The 19,508-nt window shown below is 31.9% G+C and overlaps 2 protein-coding genes across 2 annotated transcripts; both read right to left on the bottom strand.

Moving 5' to 3' along the window:
- Positions 1 to 1,694: 1,694 nt before the first annotated feature.
- On the bottom strand, positions 1,695 to 3,935 carry LOC122608134 (patatin-like protein 2). Its single transcript, XM_043781225.1, has 7 exons — positions 3,702 to 3,935; positions 3,381 to 3,562; positions 3,091 to 3,277; positions 2,802 to 2,966; positions 2,310 to 2,612; positions 1,995 to 2,167; positions 1,695 to 1,882 (listed from the first exon to the last, which is right to left on the bottom strand). The coding sequence occupies exons 1-7, from the start codon at positions 3,840 to 3,842 to the stop codon at positions 1,696 to 1,698; spliced, it is 1,338 nt and encodes a 445-aa protein (XP_043637160.1). The 5' UTR covers positions 3,843 to 3,935; the 3' UTR covers position 1,695.
- Positions 3,936 to 9,181: 5,246 nt separating this feature from the next.
- LOC122607472 (patatin-like protein 2) lies at positions 9,182 to 11,951 on the bottom strand. The gene is made up of 7 exons (XM_043780448.1): positions 11,707 to 11,951; positions 11,430 to 11,611; positions 11,124 to 11,310; positions 10,802 to 10,966; positions 10,217 to 10,519; positions 9,915 to 10,087; positions 9,182 to 9,558 (listed from the first exon to the last, which is right to left on the bottom strand). The coding sequence occupies exons 1-7, from the start codon at positions 11,845 to 11,847 to the stop codon at positions 9,369 to 9,371; spliced, it is 1,341 nt and encodes a 446-aa protein (XP_043636383.1). The 5' UTR covers positions 11,848 to 11,951; the 3' UTR covers positions 9,182 to 9,368.
- Between the last annotated feature and the right edge of the window lie 7,557 nt (positions 11,952 to 19,508).

Here is a 19,508-nt window from a genome sequence, read left to right as displayed (position 1 = left end):
AAACGTGTCAACACAAAGGTTGGTGAGTTTGTAGGTTTGAGTTCATAAACATGATGTATAAAAACGTTCTATGCCGTCAATAGAATTCGAGAGTAAAGTAGTATAATGTGGCTAGAGACCAACTTGCACATAAGTAAGTGTTCATATATAAGCGTGCACACACAGTCATCAACATGACCGGCAAGTATGTATAAAGCGAGCACACACAATCCTCAACAGGACGGGCTGATATGTAACAAGTAGTCAGATAGCCATAGAGTAGTAAAAGCAGTTACGACATATATAAAAACATTTGTAGTATTCCTTTCACCCCAAAACATAAGTAAAGAAAAGGGGCTACGAAGACTCACAGTGATCTGGTACAAGCGTAGTTTATAAGCACAGAGAATGAGCACAAATATAAGTAAGATATATCTATTTAAATCCAAGTATGTCTTGATGTCAACCTAATCACAAGTCATTGAACATAGATGAATACATCTATTAGTTCTTGTGATTAATTAATCATTGAAATAACCTTGATGAACTGATGATTTGGTCCTTTGATGATTCTTTGAACATCTTGACTCAAAAGCATTTTAAATGCACTTTAAATGCACTTTAAATACCTGAGATTTGATTCTAGAAATATGTTTTGATTATCACAAGGATGCTAAAAGTACAAACGATTTTGGTTTAACAACCCAAAATCAAAAGATGAATTTTGTGTGTGTGAATGTGGCTGCAAGTGTGTGTTTTAGAGAGAGGGAGGTAAAATGAAGAAGATGAAGGAATGAGTTTCTCTCGCTAAGTTCTTCTATTTATAGTTTTCCAATAATAATGATCTTAATAAATGTAGGGACTATTTGTGAATATTTTAGGGCTAGAACTTTCATAACTACGATCGTTTACGACTCGAAATCTAGTATTTTATCATAATAAATTATGAACTCGTCTTATAATTCAAGGTTTAAGATCAAAATGGGCCTTCATGTAAACACATACTTGAGTCTAAAATATATCAAGAACTTAAGTTAAATTGAGCCGTCTAATCGTTCTAATGGCGACGGCACGATTCGAGGAATTTATTTAAACATTTCTATGACGGTTGTTACATCCGGCCACAAATGAGTGCAAGACGGAAAATGAGAAATGTTTAGAAAATCATACCTGTCTGCCGAGAATCTTAAAAGAAGAAATACCTGTCTGCTGTGTCTGGCTACTATGCGGGTCGAACGTTTATCAATCATGCGTCCTACCGATATCTTAGAAACATGTTTGACAATACAAATACAGATACGAAAGCAACCATATCGGGCATATTAAACAACATAAAAGTAAAAGTATCAAACTAATACGTAACTCGAACAAATAGTGGGAAACAACCAAAACAAACATACATATAAATAAAAAATGACAAAACCTGAAAAGATCTCGATTGAGCCAAGGCGGTAACTACTTCTAAATAACATATGAAAAAAAAGGACCTTAGGCGGTAACAAAACCTGAAAACAACCTATGACTTGAGCTAGCTAGATTCTTCTATATACCAAGTTACCAACAATATATAGGAGTTTAAAGTCCTTAGCCAAACAAATTAAATATCAAATTAAACTTAATAATATATCCTTATGCAACTAATTAGATAATCTAGTTATTAATATAATTATTTATTGCTGTTAAAAAAAAAAAAAAAAAAAAAAAAAAAAGGATAATCTAGTTATTTGGGTTGAGCTTATGCAGATCCGGAAGAGAGTGATGAACTGTATTCGACGCGGCTGGCATGCTTTGCAAAACTTTAGTTTGGTCATCAAGTGACTTTTCGCGGTTAACCTGTCCTCGATTCGTATTCGGCGATCTTAGTTCTCGGACATACTTTTCCTTGTGGAGTATTAGTGCAAACCTACATAATTAATTATTCAAAATGTAAGGACAATATATATTCAAGGCAAATGAAAACGTACACAATATATATTATGATAGATTAATATTGAAAAGATTAGACATATATATACTTTTTCAAGGCCATCTCGTTGGTAGTTTGATGGTATGGCTCGCATAAGCCCGTGCCTAAATTCATTCTTGTCACTGGTTTTTTCAATAATTTCTCACCCACTTTCACGAGATTTTCTAAGTTCTCTTGGGTCGTCAAATCCATGGAGGCTAAGTCACCACTTAAAGTGTCATCCTGAAAACATTATGAAGTAATCAAGTAATTAACAACTTTTCAACAAAAAATATATATTGGTGCAAAGTGTTTTGTTGATCAAACTTATTTTTGGCCCGCGCGCTAGATGTTTTACAGTACTGGACATTAATGTCAAAAATACCTGAATTCGAAGATAATTTTCTTCGGAATGAAGGGCTTGGAAAACAGTAGAGATATGATAATGAGCCATATCATCACTAGCTTGAGTAAAAACATCCACCAATGGAGTCGAGCCACCACCGGCCAGCCACCCTAAAACACCCCAATGGGAGGACTTTGTAGCATCATATCTCTCCTGAAATTCCGGAGACCCAGTGCCCAACGACAAAACTAGAAACCGGCCATATTCCATTGGCTTTATCGGGAAAAAATTTGGACTTCCTCTAGTTATTTCCTTGGTTACTTCACTTATTGCAACCAAAGTCTACCAAAACAAAAGATATATAGACAATTAGCATAACTCAAACCACATAAATTTGGGATTAATAATTAGTTTGAAAAGTATATATATAGGAGGCACTTAACACATGTTTATATTTTTTAGGAGACCTTTTATGTTTTAAAACATGCATAGTACGTGTACACATAATTGTAAGTGTATAAAACCATATACCGGATTGTTGGCTGCTACTCCACCATCAATAAGATTGAATTCTCTAATAAAATTTCCTTCAGAATCTTCGGTTTTGAAAGAATGAGAAGGAAGATAAGTTGGGGCTGCTGATGTTCCAATACATATATCCGATAACTTGGCATCAAGGCTTGGGGTGTTCTTTAACTAATCAATCAAACACACATATATTAATTAGCAAGTGTGAAAATTATTTATGTAAAAAATTACTTTTCATCCCTTTAATTTGGTGTTTAAAACTGGATAGATAGATTAATTTGATACCTCATACCTGGTAGCTTGAGAAGATGGTAGGCTGAAGATACTTGATGTCAAACGTAGGAATCACAACGTTTGTTAACGTTTCATGGAGTCGTTTTTCTTGTAACTTTTCTTGTAAAACTTTGTGCAGGTGTTCACCATTGTATTTTGGTCCCGATAAAGCTTTGACAACGTTTGCAGCAGGAGCCAAAGGATTGCTACACATTTTGTCAAACAACGAACATTGAAATAACTAGTAATAAATAAACTTGAAATAAAATGCAAACATTTCATGACTACTTACAGAGTTATAGTACGTACCTGTCATGTGGGAAGATTTTAGGACAATGTTCAAGATAGAAATCTTTAACATCCTTAGCCGCAAATAATGGACGACCCTCTTCGTTTGGAGTGGTCAACATAGCTGTGACAAGACCACCCGTACTTGTCCCAGCAATAACGTCGAAATAATCTGCTAGCCTTGCATCTTCACCGTCTAGTTTCTACAAAAACGATAATTATTTGAAGTGTTTAATTAGCGTATGGTATATATGTATGTATATACACAATCTACGAAACTCAAAATATATAAGTATATATAGTAAGTAGTATATATATCTGTAGACTTTAGTATATATATACCTGAAGCTCGGTTTCCAAAAGATCAAGGAGCACGCTTGGAATGATACCTCGTATTCCACCACCATCGATACTCAGAATCGTGATTAGATTCCCGTATGTTGGTGGTTGCAAAGGCGATCGCGGTCCTTCCTTAAACGACATGGCTGATAAAAGACTTCAAAGGGAACTAGAAATTTGATGTACGTGTGGTTTTTGTTTATAAAGAAGTGCTAGTTAAGTTGATAAAATAATGGAATATTGTGTGGTTTTTGTTGGATGATATGGTTTATTTGATGTAAAGTATTTATAGATCAGTCATATGATGTGTTGTGGGATTTGGAAGTTTCAAAGGTTGACATTTCAACTCCCGGGATAAAAGGAGCTAGTCCTCAATGTTGACTTGAAAGTTTATTAGTAAGAAAAATGATCAAATATATAATCGATGAAGTAACATGATGACAAGTCTAACTATCTCTTTCAAGTTTTAATCTAATTGTAGAATTAATATACAAAGTTCAACAAAATAAAGAAAATGACAGCTACACGTATTTACAAAAAAATGCTTAACTTTTTTTTGTACATTGCACCACAATGATTCTTTTGTATGCAACACAAAGATCAAGTTGAGTTTTGACAAGATTATTTAATTAACACGCAATTTAATATTCAGGACCAGCGTCTCTAAAGATTTATGAATCCAGACCGATCGTAAAAATATGAGCCCATAAACTAAACGCAACAAATAATTATGTTATATATATAAATTAATCTTTAAAATTGACAATAAATGTTATATCAGTAAATAAAATCTAAAACCAAAAGACATAGATAAAATTTCGATAGCTTAAAACCAACATAAAAAGACCTAAAGAAATGACAATCTAACAAACTGCTATGCTATATATGTTATTGTTTTTTAAATAATAATAATATTTTATATATCATTTAATAGAAATATATTATTTTTATACATATATATATATATATTATTTACAATAAATAATACACAAAAATAACTACTTGTCATGTCAAATAAATGAAAAATGAAAGATCGAAAAAGATAGCAAGCGTCGCTTGATTAGTTATGAGTTCCAGATTAGTGATATTAACTCTTTTTTTAATCCAATAAAAGGTATATACGTGGATTTTTTTTACGAATTAAATTATATGTTTACTCTTTAGATGATGGTTAGAGTTTACAATAAACTTAAATAATTATACACGTATATACTTAACAATTAAGCTCGTTGGTCACTTTGGCCACCCTCTCCACCGGCCATAATAATATTAATTACATACATAAATGATCATTTCGTATAGTAATAACAATATTTTATCATGCATATTTATTTATAGGCTAAGAGATTTAATTAGTATTATATTAAGCCTCAAATTTATTAACGCGGAAAGTTTACTGAATATGATTTAGAAAGAATGAATTCGAGAATTGGAAGTGATTAAACACATGCATGAACGTACGGTTTATATGACAAATAACAAGTTTTGGAATACTTTATTTTCCAAATTTGGGGAATGCTTATAAAGTTAGTTAATTATCATTATCTGTCAAAATTACTATAAATCGACCACGTACTAATATGATATTAGTAATATCATGTATGTCATGTCTAGATTCTTATATAATGATTCATGGCAAGAAAAGTCTACAAGATAAAATTAGCGAACAAGTGGTGTGAGACAAAAAATGAAATTTCGAGAATACTTGAAAAGTGGAACAAGAAATGTACGTTTAAGTCTTAAAATTGGGACTATGAGAATTATTTACACGTTTCTTATCAATATTTAATTAGAGTATAAGTTTATAACGCGGGGAATATATATATATATATATATATATATATATATATATATATATATATATATATATATATATATAATGATATGTTGAATTTGGTTAAAATTTAACCATTAAAAAAAGCGTGAAGTTAGATTGATGGTCGTTGAGATTCTGGTTAACGGTGACGCCCGGTTGGAAAAATGGATACATCATTTATTAGAGGTCTCGCTAAGTAATGTTTCTGTTTGATTGGATGTCTTTTATGCATCCGAATATGTCTGTATTGTCTGTACTTAAGCTCTAACGTTTTGGTTGAATAATTTAGTTATTTACAAAATTTACTAACCAATTAAATTACCAATCTATACATCACATGTTGTGTGCTAATCTAACTTAAAGTTATGCATAATATCTTTATGATTTTCATACAAATATTTTTTTTGATACATAATTGTGATAGCTTATTATAAATTTTGTATTTGTTTTTTTTTCCAGTTCTTCATTAACTCAAAAATCGTTGAGTAACTATTGAAAAGTTATGTCAATCTGTGTATTGTACCGATTAAAAAGAAAATTTTATTAAATAAAAAGTCAAAATTTGATTTTAAATATGAAAAATAATATAAAATTTAAACAAAATTAGTTTCCATAATTATATATTAAATAACATTAATAAATAATGTCTACAAATTTATATTAGGAAATAAAAATTATCTAATTTATTGAATTAAAATTAAATCTAAAAAAGTTAAAAAAAAAAAGGTATATGACATCATCGTTTTGATCTAATGGCTATAATTAAAAGTTGAACTTTATTCAAGAGTCCAAACTTCTTCATTTTGGAATTAAGGTTTTTTTTTATATATATATTTAGAGATATTGCCTTCCACACTTTCACGTGAGGATGGGTTTAAGGTTTTTGGTAACTTTAGACCGGACTTTTTTGGGGCTTCATCTAAAGTCTCAAATAAAACTCTCTTCTTTTATTCGGATTTAGACTGACAAAGGCTTGTTAGCTTCTACGAAGTTGTTGCCCTTTAAGAGTGTGTAGCATGGAACAACGTTCACAAAGCTAGGCCAAAGGGAAAGGGAGCTAGAAGAGGTTGTGGAACAGTCTTTATATCATGATGTTGGGTTAAATTGTTAATTAAAAAAAAAAAAAAACTAATGTTTATATACATAATACATATGTAGTATACTATCTATACACTAAGAATAAGAAAATGATTTCATTTATTCAATAAATATAACGCCTCAAACTCTTTTTACCTTATATATATATATATATATATATATATAGGTTTTAGGTAAAATAAAACAAGTATTAATGTAAAACAACAATAGGTTTTTCAACAGCGATAACCACCGTGCATCATAAAAATCATCGTATATCAATTGTTTTGTAAATCTTTGTGCATCAATTTAACCATGATCTATGGGTTAAGATCTTATGTTATTTTTTTTACTTTAAAACTTGTTTTACAATACCCAACCCCTATATATATACATATATATACATACATATACATACATATATATATATAATAAAAATATATATGAACAAGTTGGGAAAAATTTTATACCAGCTTAAAATAATAATAATGCAATCTTCGTCGAAAATCAAAATGTTTCATATCTCGAAAAAGTCAAATGAAGGCTCTGGAAAGTGATTGCCGAAAACAGTGAACGGCATATGATATGGCGGATATCCACCTTTACCTGTGGATGCTTTGATGCGTAGTGGACACAATTTCTTGCAGACGCAATATATTTGACAACATTTTTTTTGACAACATACTTATGATCAAAACTACACCCAAATAAGTTAAAAGCATAGTATCCAACATTTCAAAAATGTTTATTTCTCAAAAATACAAACCCTTACCAAACGGGTCATCATACCCAATTTGACAAACCCAAAGTTTCACATTTTGACAAAATATAAATTATGAGGTTTCTTAATACTATATAATGAATGGTGTGATGCAAATATCACCACGTACCTATGTAGAGTTGTGATATTTACTATTTGCTTTTTTGTTCATCGGTGACAACGAAAAGAAAGAAACAAAAGCCTTATGACATGAGTTTTTACAGTTTTAGTAGTAAAAGCTACGATCGCTTATTTTTATCTCTACTATATTATAAAACATTTGTTCTTGCTAAAATTTTTCAACTTTTCAACTAAGTTTTTAAAAACCCTATAATGCCTCTATTATTTGTTTACTAATTTAAATATATTTACCTAAAATAATTATAATAGGCTTAGAGGAAATCTCAGCCATTCATTTTCATCTTTCTCTTCAAATCTCAATGACTCATTTTTTCCCCTATCCTCCCTAGGTGTGTTCTTAAAATTTAATTATCCTTCATTAGAGAGGTCATTCGATATACTTTCGACGAATTTATAAATCCGATGGTGGAGCCCGTACGGCTAAGACATTTGGCTAGCACATTCTATGACTTATCACCTCCTATGCCCTATCACACTTTATGATCTATCACACTCTATAACCTATCACCCCCACCATCTCACCGCTGCAACGCGTAAGTACTTTCTCATTTTTAAAAATAATAATAATATTTGTCATTCTAAAAAAAAGTAAAGTGGCTTGTTTAGTTATTTGTGAAAAATTACGAGGCAGAGGAACAAGGTCAAACTTACGAGGCAAAGGAACAAGGTCAAACTGTTATTATATAAAAAAATATACATTTACACATATAAATATCAATGTCTACTACATAAGTAAAGATAAGTATTACCTTATAAAGAAAAAGTTATATAATATTATAAATTGATACCTATAAATGTTGTAATTTGGTATCCCACCAATACAATATTGATAATGTTGTTCATTTAATAATATATTAGATTAGTTTCATAAATTATATATTAATGTTTAATTTAATATTTATATAAACACAATATGAACTCTAAATATCCCAAACATAATAACAGATGACGATAGACAACATTATTATCCTAAACACAATAGGAATCACAGAACATGAGACGATCACAGAACAAAACACGATTTACAACAAAGGATTACTTGAATACTAAATCCAAATCAATAGGAAGTCCATTCAAAATTCATTTATCTCTCAATAAAAAAAATGTGCAAACTTTTCTCCCTTTTAATATATTAATTTTGCGTATTAATGTTTAAAGTTACAATTATCAATAAATCAATAATTCTATTATCAAATAATAATATGAAAACAATCCTAAATGTTATCTAATTATCATAAGACAAATGGTTAAAAATAAACTTATTGTTGTTATGGACCGCATCATGATGAAAAACATATACTTGAATGTCATGTACAAGCTAAGATCACAAGTTTGTTTATATTTTAATTTTTAATTATCTATCATAATAATATCACACAATGAGTAATATTGGTTTCAAAAACATTTATAATAGAGGAATTAACAATTTCATCAATATGTTTCAGTTAATAATGGCAGTGACGAACTTGTGATTATTGTATTAAAACTTACAAAGTATAACACGTGTACCCGTATCTCTTTAAAATTATAAGCTTTTATGACTTAAATGTATGAAGATGTAATATTGGCTTATATGTTGTGTTTAACACGAGTCAACCATCATTGATATGAATAATTACTATTTATAACTGAGACACAAAAAATGCACCAGCCTATCATTTTTAATTTTTTATCATCAGACATTAACCGTGAACAATTAATTACTATTCTTAATTCTTAATTGATGAACAAATGCACCAGATCGAATTGGTACTTATTGAGCTACAAACTTGTATCCAACTATTTAAAAGATTTTCAAAACTTAAACGATTTAACATATACTCCTTATAACAATAATAATAATATTCTTGAACAACAAATTAAGCTGGTAATCTGGTTACTTCAGGTTGAGCTTATGTAAATCTGCAAGAGACTCGTGATGAACTGTATTCGGCCCTGTCCCGAGCATGCTTTGCGAAACTTTACCTTGTTCTGCGAGTGACTTTCCATGGTTAACCCATCCTTTGTTAGTATTCGGCGATCTAAGCTCTCGGACGCACTTCTCCTTGTGGAGTATGAGTGCAAACCTATGTACATGCATTGTTGGATAAGTCTATAAGAAATGGATTATGCAATTCATGCGAACATAGTTATTGAAAAGAATATAGACTTTTTTTTAATAGGTGACTTTTAAATATAAACGAATTCTATCACGGTCAAATGGTGAGGTTCTAACTCGACAGCAAGATAGTCTGTTGTTTGAACTAGATTCCACTATCACAAGCTGAACAACAGTGCCAAAGAAATATCCCCGGCCCACTGGGATCAGGATTAATAGAGTATGAATTTACATCTTGCAAGATTTGACCTTATGGGTAAAACCTGAGTGTCTCATCACTTGAATCATGGATCATTGACAAAAAGAAACGGACGTAGTACGTACTTTTTCAAAGCCATCTCATTGGTAGTGTGATGGTAAGGCTCAGATAAGCCCGTGCCTAGATTCACTCTGGTGACTGGTTTTTTCAACAATTCCTCGCCCACTTTCACGAGATTCCCCAAGTTTTCTTTGGTTGCCATATCTATGGAGGCTAAATCACCACTTAAAGTGTCATCCTGAAACATTATAAAGTATAGTACTCTGAGTTAATGCATTGTTAAGAAAATTAATGAATTGAATCATCCGAAAGAGGATGTATGATTTGTATGCACTAGTGTACTGCTTAAACGAAACACGAAAAATACCTGAATTCGAAGATAATTTTCAGCTGAATGAAGGGCTTGGAAGACGGTAGAGATATGATAGTCAGCCATATCACTACTAGCTTGAGTAAAAACATCCACCAATGGAGTCGAGCCACCACCGGCCAGCCACCCTAAAACACCCCAATGAGAGGACTTTGTAGCATCGTACCTCTCCTGAAATTTTGGAGACCCGGTGCCCAACGACAAAACTAGAAACCTCCCATACTCTGTTGGCTTTATCGGGAAAAAATTTGGACTTCCTCTAGTTATTTCCTTGGTTACTTCACTTATCGCGACCAAAGTCTACCAAAACAAAGATCGGTATCACACAATTAGCATAACTCAAACCACATAATTGGAATTAAATATTTTTTTTTAACGGCCAGATGTTACTCGATCTACTCTTCTTATACTACCCCATATATTATCGTCAATGCCCAGATTTGAACCTATGACGTTTGGGCTAGGGGCATTGGCAGATTTGGAATTAATCAATTTGAAAAGTATATAAAGAATTAAAGCAACTAATAACACATTTAATTATTTAGAATGTTCACATATTTATAAGCAAACAACAAGACATACCGGATTGTTGGCAGCCACTCCACCATCAATAAGGTTGAATTCTCTAATTAAATTCCCTTCAGAATCTTCGGTTTTGAAAGAATGAGAAGGAAGATAAGTTGGAGCTGCCGATGTTCCAATACATATATCTGATAACTTGGCATCAAGGCTCGGAGTTGTGTTTAACTAATCGATCAAAAAACATGTATCAGCAAGTCATAACTAATTTTACATCGATCTTTTGTGGAAAATTCTTTAACAAATTTGACTTATTAGCTTATTGTGTCTTTGATTTTAATCTAAATATTTTTGGGTTTTGTAGATTGGGATATGGATTTGATACCTGGTAGCTTGAGAAGATTGTAGGCTGCAGATGTTTGATGTCAAACGTCGGAATTACAACATTTGTTAAGGTATCTTGGAGTCGTTTATCTTGTAATTTTTCTTGAATAACTTTGTGCAGGTATTCACCATTGTATTTTGGTCCCGTTAAAGCTTTCACTACATTTGCAGCAGGAGCCAAAGGATTGCTACAAATTATTCAAAAATTAATAACTTTTAAGACGGTCCAAAACACAAATAAGTAATACTACTACTCTTTATATATTATTATTGAGGATCCAAATTTGTTATTATGAATAATATGTACCTGTGATGGGGAAATATTTTAGGACAATGTTCAAGATAGAAATCTTTAACATCCTTGGCCGCAAATAACGGACGCCCCTCTTCGTTTGGAGTGGCCAACATAGCTGTGACAAGACCACCCGTACTTGTCCCAGCAATAACGTCGAAATAGTCTGCAAGCCTTGCATCTTCACCGTCTAATTTCTGTTGATCAATTTAAACAAGTTTTTTAAGTGTTTATTAATTATGGGATGGTAGCTAGCTAGGCATATATGGTTTTTACATATACTCTTATATACCTGAAGCTCAGTTTCCAAAAGATCAAGGAGCACACTTGGAATGATCCCTCGTATTCCGCCACCGTCGATACTCAGAATCGTGACTAGATTCCCGTATGTTGGTGGTTGCAATGGTGATCTCAGATCTTCCTTAAACGACATGATCAATAAGCGTGCACTTCAAAGGAACAAGAAAATACTAATTGATGTGTGGTTTTTGTTATAAAAGAAGTGTTAGTTAATTAAGTTGATAATATACTGGAATATTGTGTGGTTATATGGTTTATTCCACGTGAAGGTGTTGTTGTATTTATAGAGTGACGTGATACATTAATTAATTATTGGAATTTAGAAGTTTCAAAGGTTTATACAATTCAACTTAATTAATTCTTGGACTAAAGAAGTACCGTTAATTGTGGACTCAAAGTTATAAGAAAGGATCAAAGGAAATGTGGAAAAAAATAAATAAAGATGACTTGCCTTTTTATTTCTAAAGATCATTAGAAAAAAAAAATAATAAAAAAAGTAATTTGCTTTCAGAGCCTAACAAATTATTATTATAAACACGTTTAAATTGTTTGGAATGCTAACTACTAACTATTAACTCGCTGTTAAAAACTATAAAAAAAAAAAATTGTTTGGTTTCGATTTTACAAGTTATTTTCAAGTAACTATTTATCCCTTTGAAAATGTATATTAATGTGTAATTAAAAACTTGAGAAGTCTACTATTTTTTGAGATAAGTCATAAGTGGCCGGATCAAAAATCCTCTCTTCAACATTTTTATCGCATAATATATCTTTCGGTTGAAATCAGTAACTTTAATTTTATTAATAAAATTTACCATTCAAAAAAGTAAATATAAATAACATAATTATCTACTTTTTATCAGGCTTCATATTACAAGTATAGATAAATGTAAATTATAATTTTCTTTTTGCTGATATAATAGTACAATTATAATGAGTCCGTCACTCTTCGATTGATCAGTTGATTTTTCGACATGTACTCACGACTATAATAGTACAATGGTAACGATCAAGTATTCATGTTTAAGTTAGTTAATTTTATTAACCATTCCAGAAAGAAAGAAAAAAACTGTTGGTTAATTTTCATCATTTTGTCAAAATATATCCTCCACTAGTCACATTCTTATACGATATGATGCATAGCAACTGGCAAGAAATGAAGAAAAGTCTGCAAGAAACCATCAAATTAATTAGTGTGAGACAAAAACGAAATTTTGAGAGTAGAAAAGTGGAACAGGAAACTTGCGTATGGGAACGGGAATGAAAGAGAAATAATTACTTGTATGTGGATGTTTCGAAAATTGTTGCATTTTATTTGTAAGTTTATACTAAAAAAATATTTTTAGGAAGCAGCCGTACGTGACCGCAACGAACTCGTGTACAAAAATTATTTCAGAAGTTAAGTTTTACAAAGGGTAACCACGACCAACACCCCCCAATTCAATTATGTATCTTTCGCCATCCTACCGAAAGCCAGTTTTTCAACAAGTGCATTTATAACTTGATAATAGATTTTGATATTTTCTTCTATATTTCCTCTCGGGTACGTTTTGAAGGTTATAATGTACCAATCAACAACTTTCTTAGTTACAGAATTAATATATACAATAATAATTATGTACTTTTGCATGCATAGTTGGGCTTTTTCAAGATAAATATTGAAACTCTTATGTGATAATCTGCGCTTGAATATATGGGTTTTAGTTTTGTTATTAAATTAAGCCTAACAAATATTGTTTGATTTGTGTGAGACTGTGAGTAGAAAGGTTAAAATGTAAAAGGAATAAGTATCTTGGAATGTAACAAACTTTGGACGAATGTCTATAGTAGAAAATAACTAAAGTTTTGTGTATTGTATGTAAACAACTTTAAAAAAAGTTTATTGTATGTAAGAAAACATACGTGACAACCATATAGAGGTGTCACTTGTCTGATTTTAATTGGTTGAATACATTTTCTTACAATGAACATTATTTTCGAGAAAGTTTGTTACATTACAAGATAATTATTACAATGTAAAATGACTTTCCATGCATTCATATATATATAGTTAGTCACCTTTTTAATATTTATTCTTTCACAAACAAATATTGACATATAGCTTTATTTATTAAGTATTGAATTACTCCGTATAAGTATAATAACCAACTTAAGTGTCAATCAAATTTTCTTTGATTAATTTTCCATTAAATATAGTTATTTTAAAAGTCTAACAAGGTCTATTTGACACAAATATTTTGAGTTGAGTTAGGGGCTTCAAGCTGAAGTTTGAGACTGAGGCTAAGAAATGTAAATTTTTTCCAACCCTTATTACTAGTAGGGACCGGTACCTAATTTTGATAGTTTTCTGAATCGGGACTAAATGGTACAGGGACCGGGAAATACCGAGCAAATCTAGATGGTCCCATTTGGTCCTGAAAATAGCATTTTATATATCAATATATCATATATGTTATTTAGGAATATTATATATATCTAAATCTATATATATATATATATATATATATATATATATATATATAAATAGGAGTGAGTTATTTATAGTACAAACATTTAAAAAGGTAAAAAAAAGTACATGCGTAAATTAACTTACACATGTTTATTCCTTCCATCTCCGACCACCACCACCATCATCATCTCCGACCACCACCATGATCCTCCGGCGACGGCGGCCACCTCCGGCGACGGTGACCATCTCCGGCGAGACTTACACATGTGTAAGTTAACTTTCCGGCGAGAATCAGGTTCATTTTCGGGTAGATATGGTATGGGCCAGAGGCCCTCATCCGTTTTAAGTTGACCATTAAGGGACGCATATGAGAATCGTATGGATTTGATGGGAGGCGATCCAAGAGATAGTGACGGTTTGCTACGGTACGGGCAAAGCCCTTGATGCCGGCGTTGTGGTTGGGGTGGCCGGAAATGATGGTGGCTGGTGGTGGTTGTCTCACGAAGGAAAAAACCTAGAAATTTTAAACTCTAAAATGCTAAAAAAGTTATTCTTACACATGTGTAAGTTTCGCCGGAGATGGTCGCCGTCGCCGGAGGATCATGGTGGTGGTCGGAGATGATCATGGTGTTGGTGGTGGTGGTCAGAGATGGAAGGAAGAAGGAAGAACAAGGAGGAAATAATTTTCCTTTATATTAATATATGTATCTTTTTTTAATGTTAATACAAAGCTTGCAGATGCAAGAAAGTTCAGTCGCTTAGCATCAGAAACATGAGCAACAAAAGTAAGCTAGTAAAGCTTAGTTTGATCATATACACATAAAACATAGTTATGGATAGTGTTTTTAAAGAGTAACTAAACCTCATTTTTTGTGGGAGAAGTCGATCAACACATGCTCTATATAACATGTCAATAGTGTTTTGTTATAGCGCATGGAGGGAATTGTAAAAGTTCTTCTTGAATAATACGAATCAACAAAATATGAGTCTGAAAATTGATATTAGTCGTTGGAAGATTTATCATTTATGATAACATATCACTAAAAGTTTATACGTAGCACCATCTCTTTTCTTGGTTATTTGGCATCTTCTAACTTTTGGGACTAATCTAGATTTGGTACCGATTTCCCAGTCCCGTCCCGATATGGTACTGGTAAATGGTACCAGGATCGATACTATGTTTTGCTCATTTTCAGGATTGGTACAGTCAGTACTGGGACCGGTACAGGACAGTACCAGTCTCATGCCCATTACTACTTATTACACAAGCTTTTATTTATAAAATAAAAGCATGAAAATTGAAATGATGCTAAATTATGTAATAAGGTTAAGTGTGTGAGAGCAAATGAGAGAAAATGAGAAAAAGGAAAGTTATATTATGATGGAAAAGGTTTTCAAAAGTTCTTAAGTTACATGGGGTGGAAGGGTATTTATATATAAAGCTAGTTACACTTAGCACCCCTCCATACATAAATTACAATCAAACACCCCTCCATACTTAACTAAATTACAATTAAACACCATAATTTTATATCTAACATTCTTTCCCTTGGTGTTGAGTTGTAAATTTTGCATCGTCTTCGATCTTTAAATCTTGGCGGGGTCCTTTTTGTTAAGAATCTTAGATGTTGAGAAAATTTTTTTAGATTTCTTTTTGTCTTCATCGTTTTCAAGCAACTTTGACCTTTTGGATTCTTAAACATTTTGAAAAGTCGAAGACTTGGGTTTCTTATGGAAAGCGAAAGCTTGGAATGACGTGCGGAAGCTTGGCTTGGTTTTGAGTGTCGAACTTGGCTTGATCTTAAGTGTCGAACTTGTTTTACTTTTCAGTCTTCAAACATTTGTCGTTTGTTCCCCCTCAAACACACAATTTTCTCTATAACAAACAATTAATCCAAAAATTGATTTTTCATTTTAGCTCCCCCTCAAATTGAGCATAATCTTCAGAGCAAATAATCAAACTATGCATTGTGCTCCCCTTCAAAAGGATAATCAATTTTTTACACTTTCCTCTCCCTCATGATGAACATAAATAGAGTGTTCATCATGCAACAATGATTGATAGCCCAAAAGGTGAATGAAAAGGTATAATTAGGAAGTAATTAACGTCTCAGTTAAATAGATTTTGAACGGGTTGTACACTGTTATGTGTACAAGCCAAATCACAACTACCTACTTGAATCCAATCGTTGGAACCCATGTGAGGGTGGGCCAACTGGATATTTGAAAAGAGAAGTAGGAGGTTGTGCATAGTTAAGCACTTTTTGCACATGAGGGTGAATGACTCGTGGTGAAACTTAAACAACTCAGAAAGAGAGTATCTAATGGGAGTGCTTTTAGGTTTTGGGTTGGGTTTAGTATGAGAGAACCAGCCATATTGATCTCTATAGCGAATGATTCCGGTGGTGAAATCCTTGAATATATGACAATGACTGTTTAGAGGCTGGAAGGGAGGTCTGGTCTTGCAAAGTGTGTAATATGGGTTCATTTGTTTGAGAGAATGATGAGGTTTAGGTGGAAGGGTTTTTGTTTTGGTGGAATGAGGTTCATTTGAGAATTTAGGAGTGGTATGAGCTGGTTTGAAAGATGGTTGTGGGTATTTATTGTTTTGGTGAGATGGTTTGGTGTTGTGAGGATTTGTTTTGGTTTTGGAGGAAGGGTGTTGCTTGGTATTGGTTGATATTTTTGGGCGATTGTGGTTTGGTTGGGCATTTAAAGGAATGGATTTTGTTTTAGTTGGAGATGGAGTGGTTTGGTTGGGAAGAGGTGATTCCGGAGCATGAGTTGAAGGAGGATTCACTGTATGTGACTTGGTTGCAAGTTGAGTTTCCAATGACAAGTAATGAGCTTTAAGTTGTTGGATAAACTTGAAACATGTTTGCTCATTATTCCTCGAAGAAATTGACTTGTTTTGTAATTCACGATTGAGCTTCAAAAGTTGTTGCAAATCAAGTTCTTTAACTTGGTTTTCAAAGTTTGTTTCAATGAGCTATTTGTGAGAAATATCTAACTTTTTTGTTAAATGAAGAATCTTTGACTGCAAATGATCATTTTCTTTTTGAAGGCTTTCCATGTTTGACAAAATGAGATCATTAGCAGATTTGAGCTCTTTGTTCTCAAATATGATTCGGTCAACTTCAGATTGAAGACTTTCCATGGCAGACAAATTGAGATTATTAGCATATTTGAGCTCTTTCTTCTCAGATTTGAATTACTTAATTTCAAGTTAAAAGTTGTTGTGTTGTGTCACAATTCTTTTAAATGTATTCACATTGACTTGTTTTTCCTCAAAAATAACCACTCCACGTGGAGACCGATTGACACAACACGTACAAATGTGATTATCATGACGACGTGTCTCTTCCCAACTTGGCTCTTCACCTATTATAAGATCTAACACCGTCTCAACAAACTCATTCAGTATTATAATTGGCATTTTACAGGTTTTCGGTAAGAATAACAAATGCAGGTTTTCAATAAAAAGAACAAATACAGGTTTTCGGTATGAAGAACAAATACAGGTTTTTGGTAGGAAGAACAAATGCAGGTTTTCAGGATTCAAGAACTAATACAGGTATTCGAAGCGGAAGAACGAATGCAAGTTTTCGGGATTCAAGAACTAATACAGGTTTTCAAAAAAGAATAACAAATGCAGGGTTTCGGCTTGGAAAAACTAATATTGGTTTTTCGAAAAATAAGAACAAATGCATGGTTTCTGCTTGGAAGAACTAATACAAGTTTTCGAAAAATAAGAACAAATCCAGGGTTTCTGCTTGGTAGAACTAATACAGATTTTCAAAAAATAAGAACAAATGCAGGGTTTCGGCTTGGAAGAAATAATACAGGTTTTTGAAAAATAAAGAACAAATGCAGGGTTTCAGCTTGGAAGAAATAATACAGGTTTTCGAAAAATAAAGAACAAATGCAGGGTTTCTGCTTGGAAGAACTAAGACAGGTTTTTGAAAAATAAGAACAAATGCAGGGTTTCAGCTTGGAAGAACTAATACAGGTTTTCGAAAAATAAAGAACAAATGCAGGGTTTCAGCTTGGAAGAACTAATACAGGTTTTCGAAAAATAAAGAACAAATGCAGGGTTTCTGCTTGGAAGAACTAATACAGGTTTTCAAAAAATAAGAACAAATCTTATGAAATACCGGTTTTTGAGTCAAAAATTTGGCAGAGTCTCCTTTCGTAAAATGAAGAATATAAGAGCTAATACCGGTTTTGGGATAAACTAGTTATTTTGATATCAACAAAACATAACCACACATCCATTACCAACAATTATGAATATTAGATGAAATATCGGTTTTTGTTTAATGCTTAAAAATACCAGTTTCTGTTAAATCCTTTGAAATACCGGTTTTTGTTAAATTATTTGAAATACTGGTTTTTGTTAAATACTTTGAAAACCGGTTTTTTTTGAAGAAATTTAGGTGGAGTTTTGTTTTAGGAAATGATTAATATAAGAACAAATACCGATTTTGGTGTAAACCAGGTATTATGAAATAAAGATACGAAAGTTGGTATGAAAACCAGTATTACACCTACGAAACTCGGAAAAGGAAAACCGGTATGAAAGCTGGTATTACAACTACAAATCGAAGAAAATGAAAACCAGTACGAAAACAGGTAAATAGAACATAACCCTAAAAATTGAAATTAAAGCTTTATTGTTTGGAATTAGGATTTTAAACTTTTCAAGGATGATTATAGGAAGGTAATGAGTTGTTTAGTGATAGAAAGGATGAAACTTTAATATGTTTAAAGGGTAAAGTAAGGAACTTTCAGTAAAAGGGTAAAATTCAAAATCTAGCATTAAAATGAACAAAATCAAGCCATGATATGGATTTGGATCTTTCACCAAGGTGATTTTGTTCTAATACCAATTGAAATGATGCTAAATTATGTAATAAGGTTAAGTGTGTGAAAAAGAATTAGAGAAAATGAGAAAAAGGAAAATTATATTATGATTGAAAAGGTTTTTAAAAATATATTCTCTACATGGGGTGGATGGGTATTTATATATAAAGCTAGTTACACTTAGCACCCCTCCATACATAACTAAATTACAATCAAACAAGCATACTTTATTTGTTATTTTACTTAATCTTTGCAATTAGATGTTTTAAATTTTTTTATTTTTGAACGACATTCTATTTTACTTCTACTCCTAAATTATACGTATGCCTAGAATCAGGATTCTCAAAAAATTCCTATTAATCCACCCTCACAAATGTGAGAAGTGAGACTCAAATCCAAGTGGATACTTTCAAGGTCAAAGATCTTACCAATTAACCAATGCTTAACATTATCAGAAGACTATTAATCAATGTGTAATATCT

Source organism: Erigeron canadensis, chromosome 7 (assembly GCF_010389155.1).
Source record: "Erigeron canadensis isolate Cc75 chromosome 7, C_canadensis_v1, whole genome shotgun sequence".
Taxonomy (NCBI): Eukaryota; Viridiplantae; Streptophyta; class Magnoliopsida; order Asterales; family Asteraceae; genus Erigeron; species Erigeron canadensis.
Note: the sequence above shows the minus strand (reverse complement) of the source record. Positions and strands in the feature narration are given on the sequence as shown.

Excerpts from the sequence above, each read along its gene's own strand:
- LOC122607472 (XM_043780448.1), bottom strand. The coding sequence starts at position 11,847 with ATGTCGTTTAAGGAAGATCTGAGATCACCATTGCAACCACCAACATAC. Across the intron at positions 11,612-11,706 it reads TTTTGGAAACTGAGCTTCAG|AAATTAGACGGTGAAGATGC; the intron begins GTATATAAGAGT and ends ATTGATCAACAG. Across the intron at positions 10,520-10,801 it reads GAGTGGCTGCCAACAATCCG|ACTTTGGTCGCGATAAGTGA; the intron begins GTATGTCTTGTT and ends TTGTTTTGGTAG.
- LOC122608134 (XM_043781225.1), bottom strand. The coding sequence starts at position 3,842 with ATGTCGTTTAAGGAAGGACCGCGATCGCCTTTGCAACCACCAACATAC. Across the intron at positions 3,278-3,380 it reads AAAATCTTCCCACATGACAG|CAATCCTTTGGCTCCTGCTG; the intron begins GTACGTACTATA and ends CAAAATGTGTAG. Across the intron at positions 2,168-2,309 it reads AAAATTATCTTCGAATTCAG|GATGACACTTTAAGTGGTGA; the intron begins GTATTTTTGACA and ends TAATGTTTTCAG.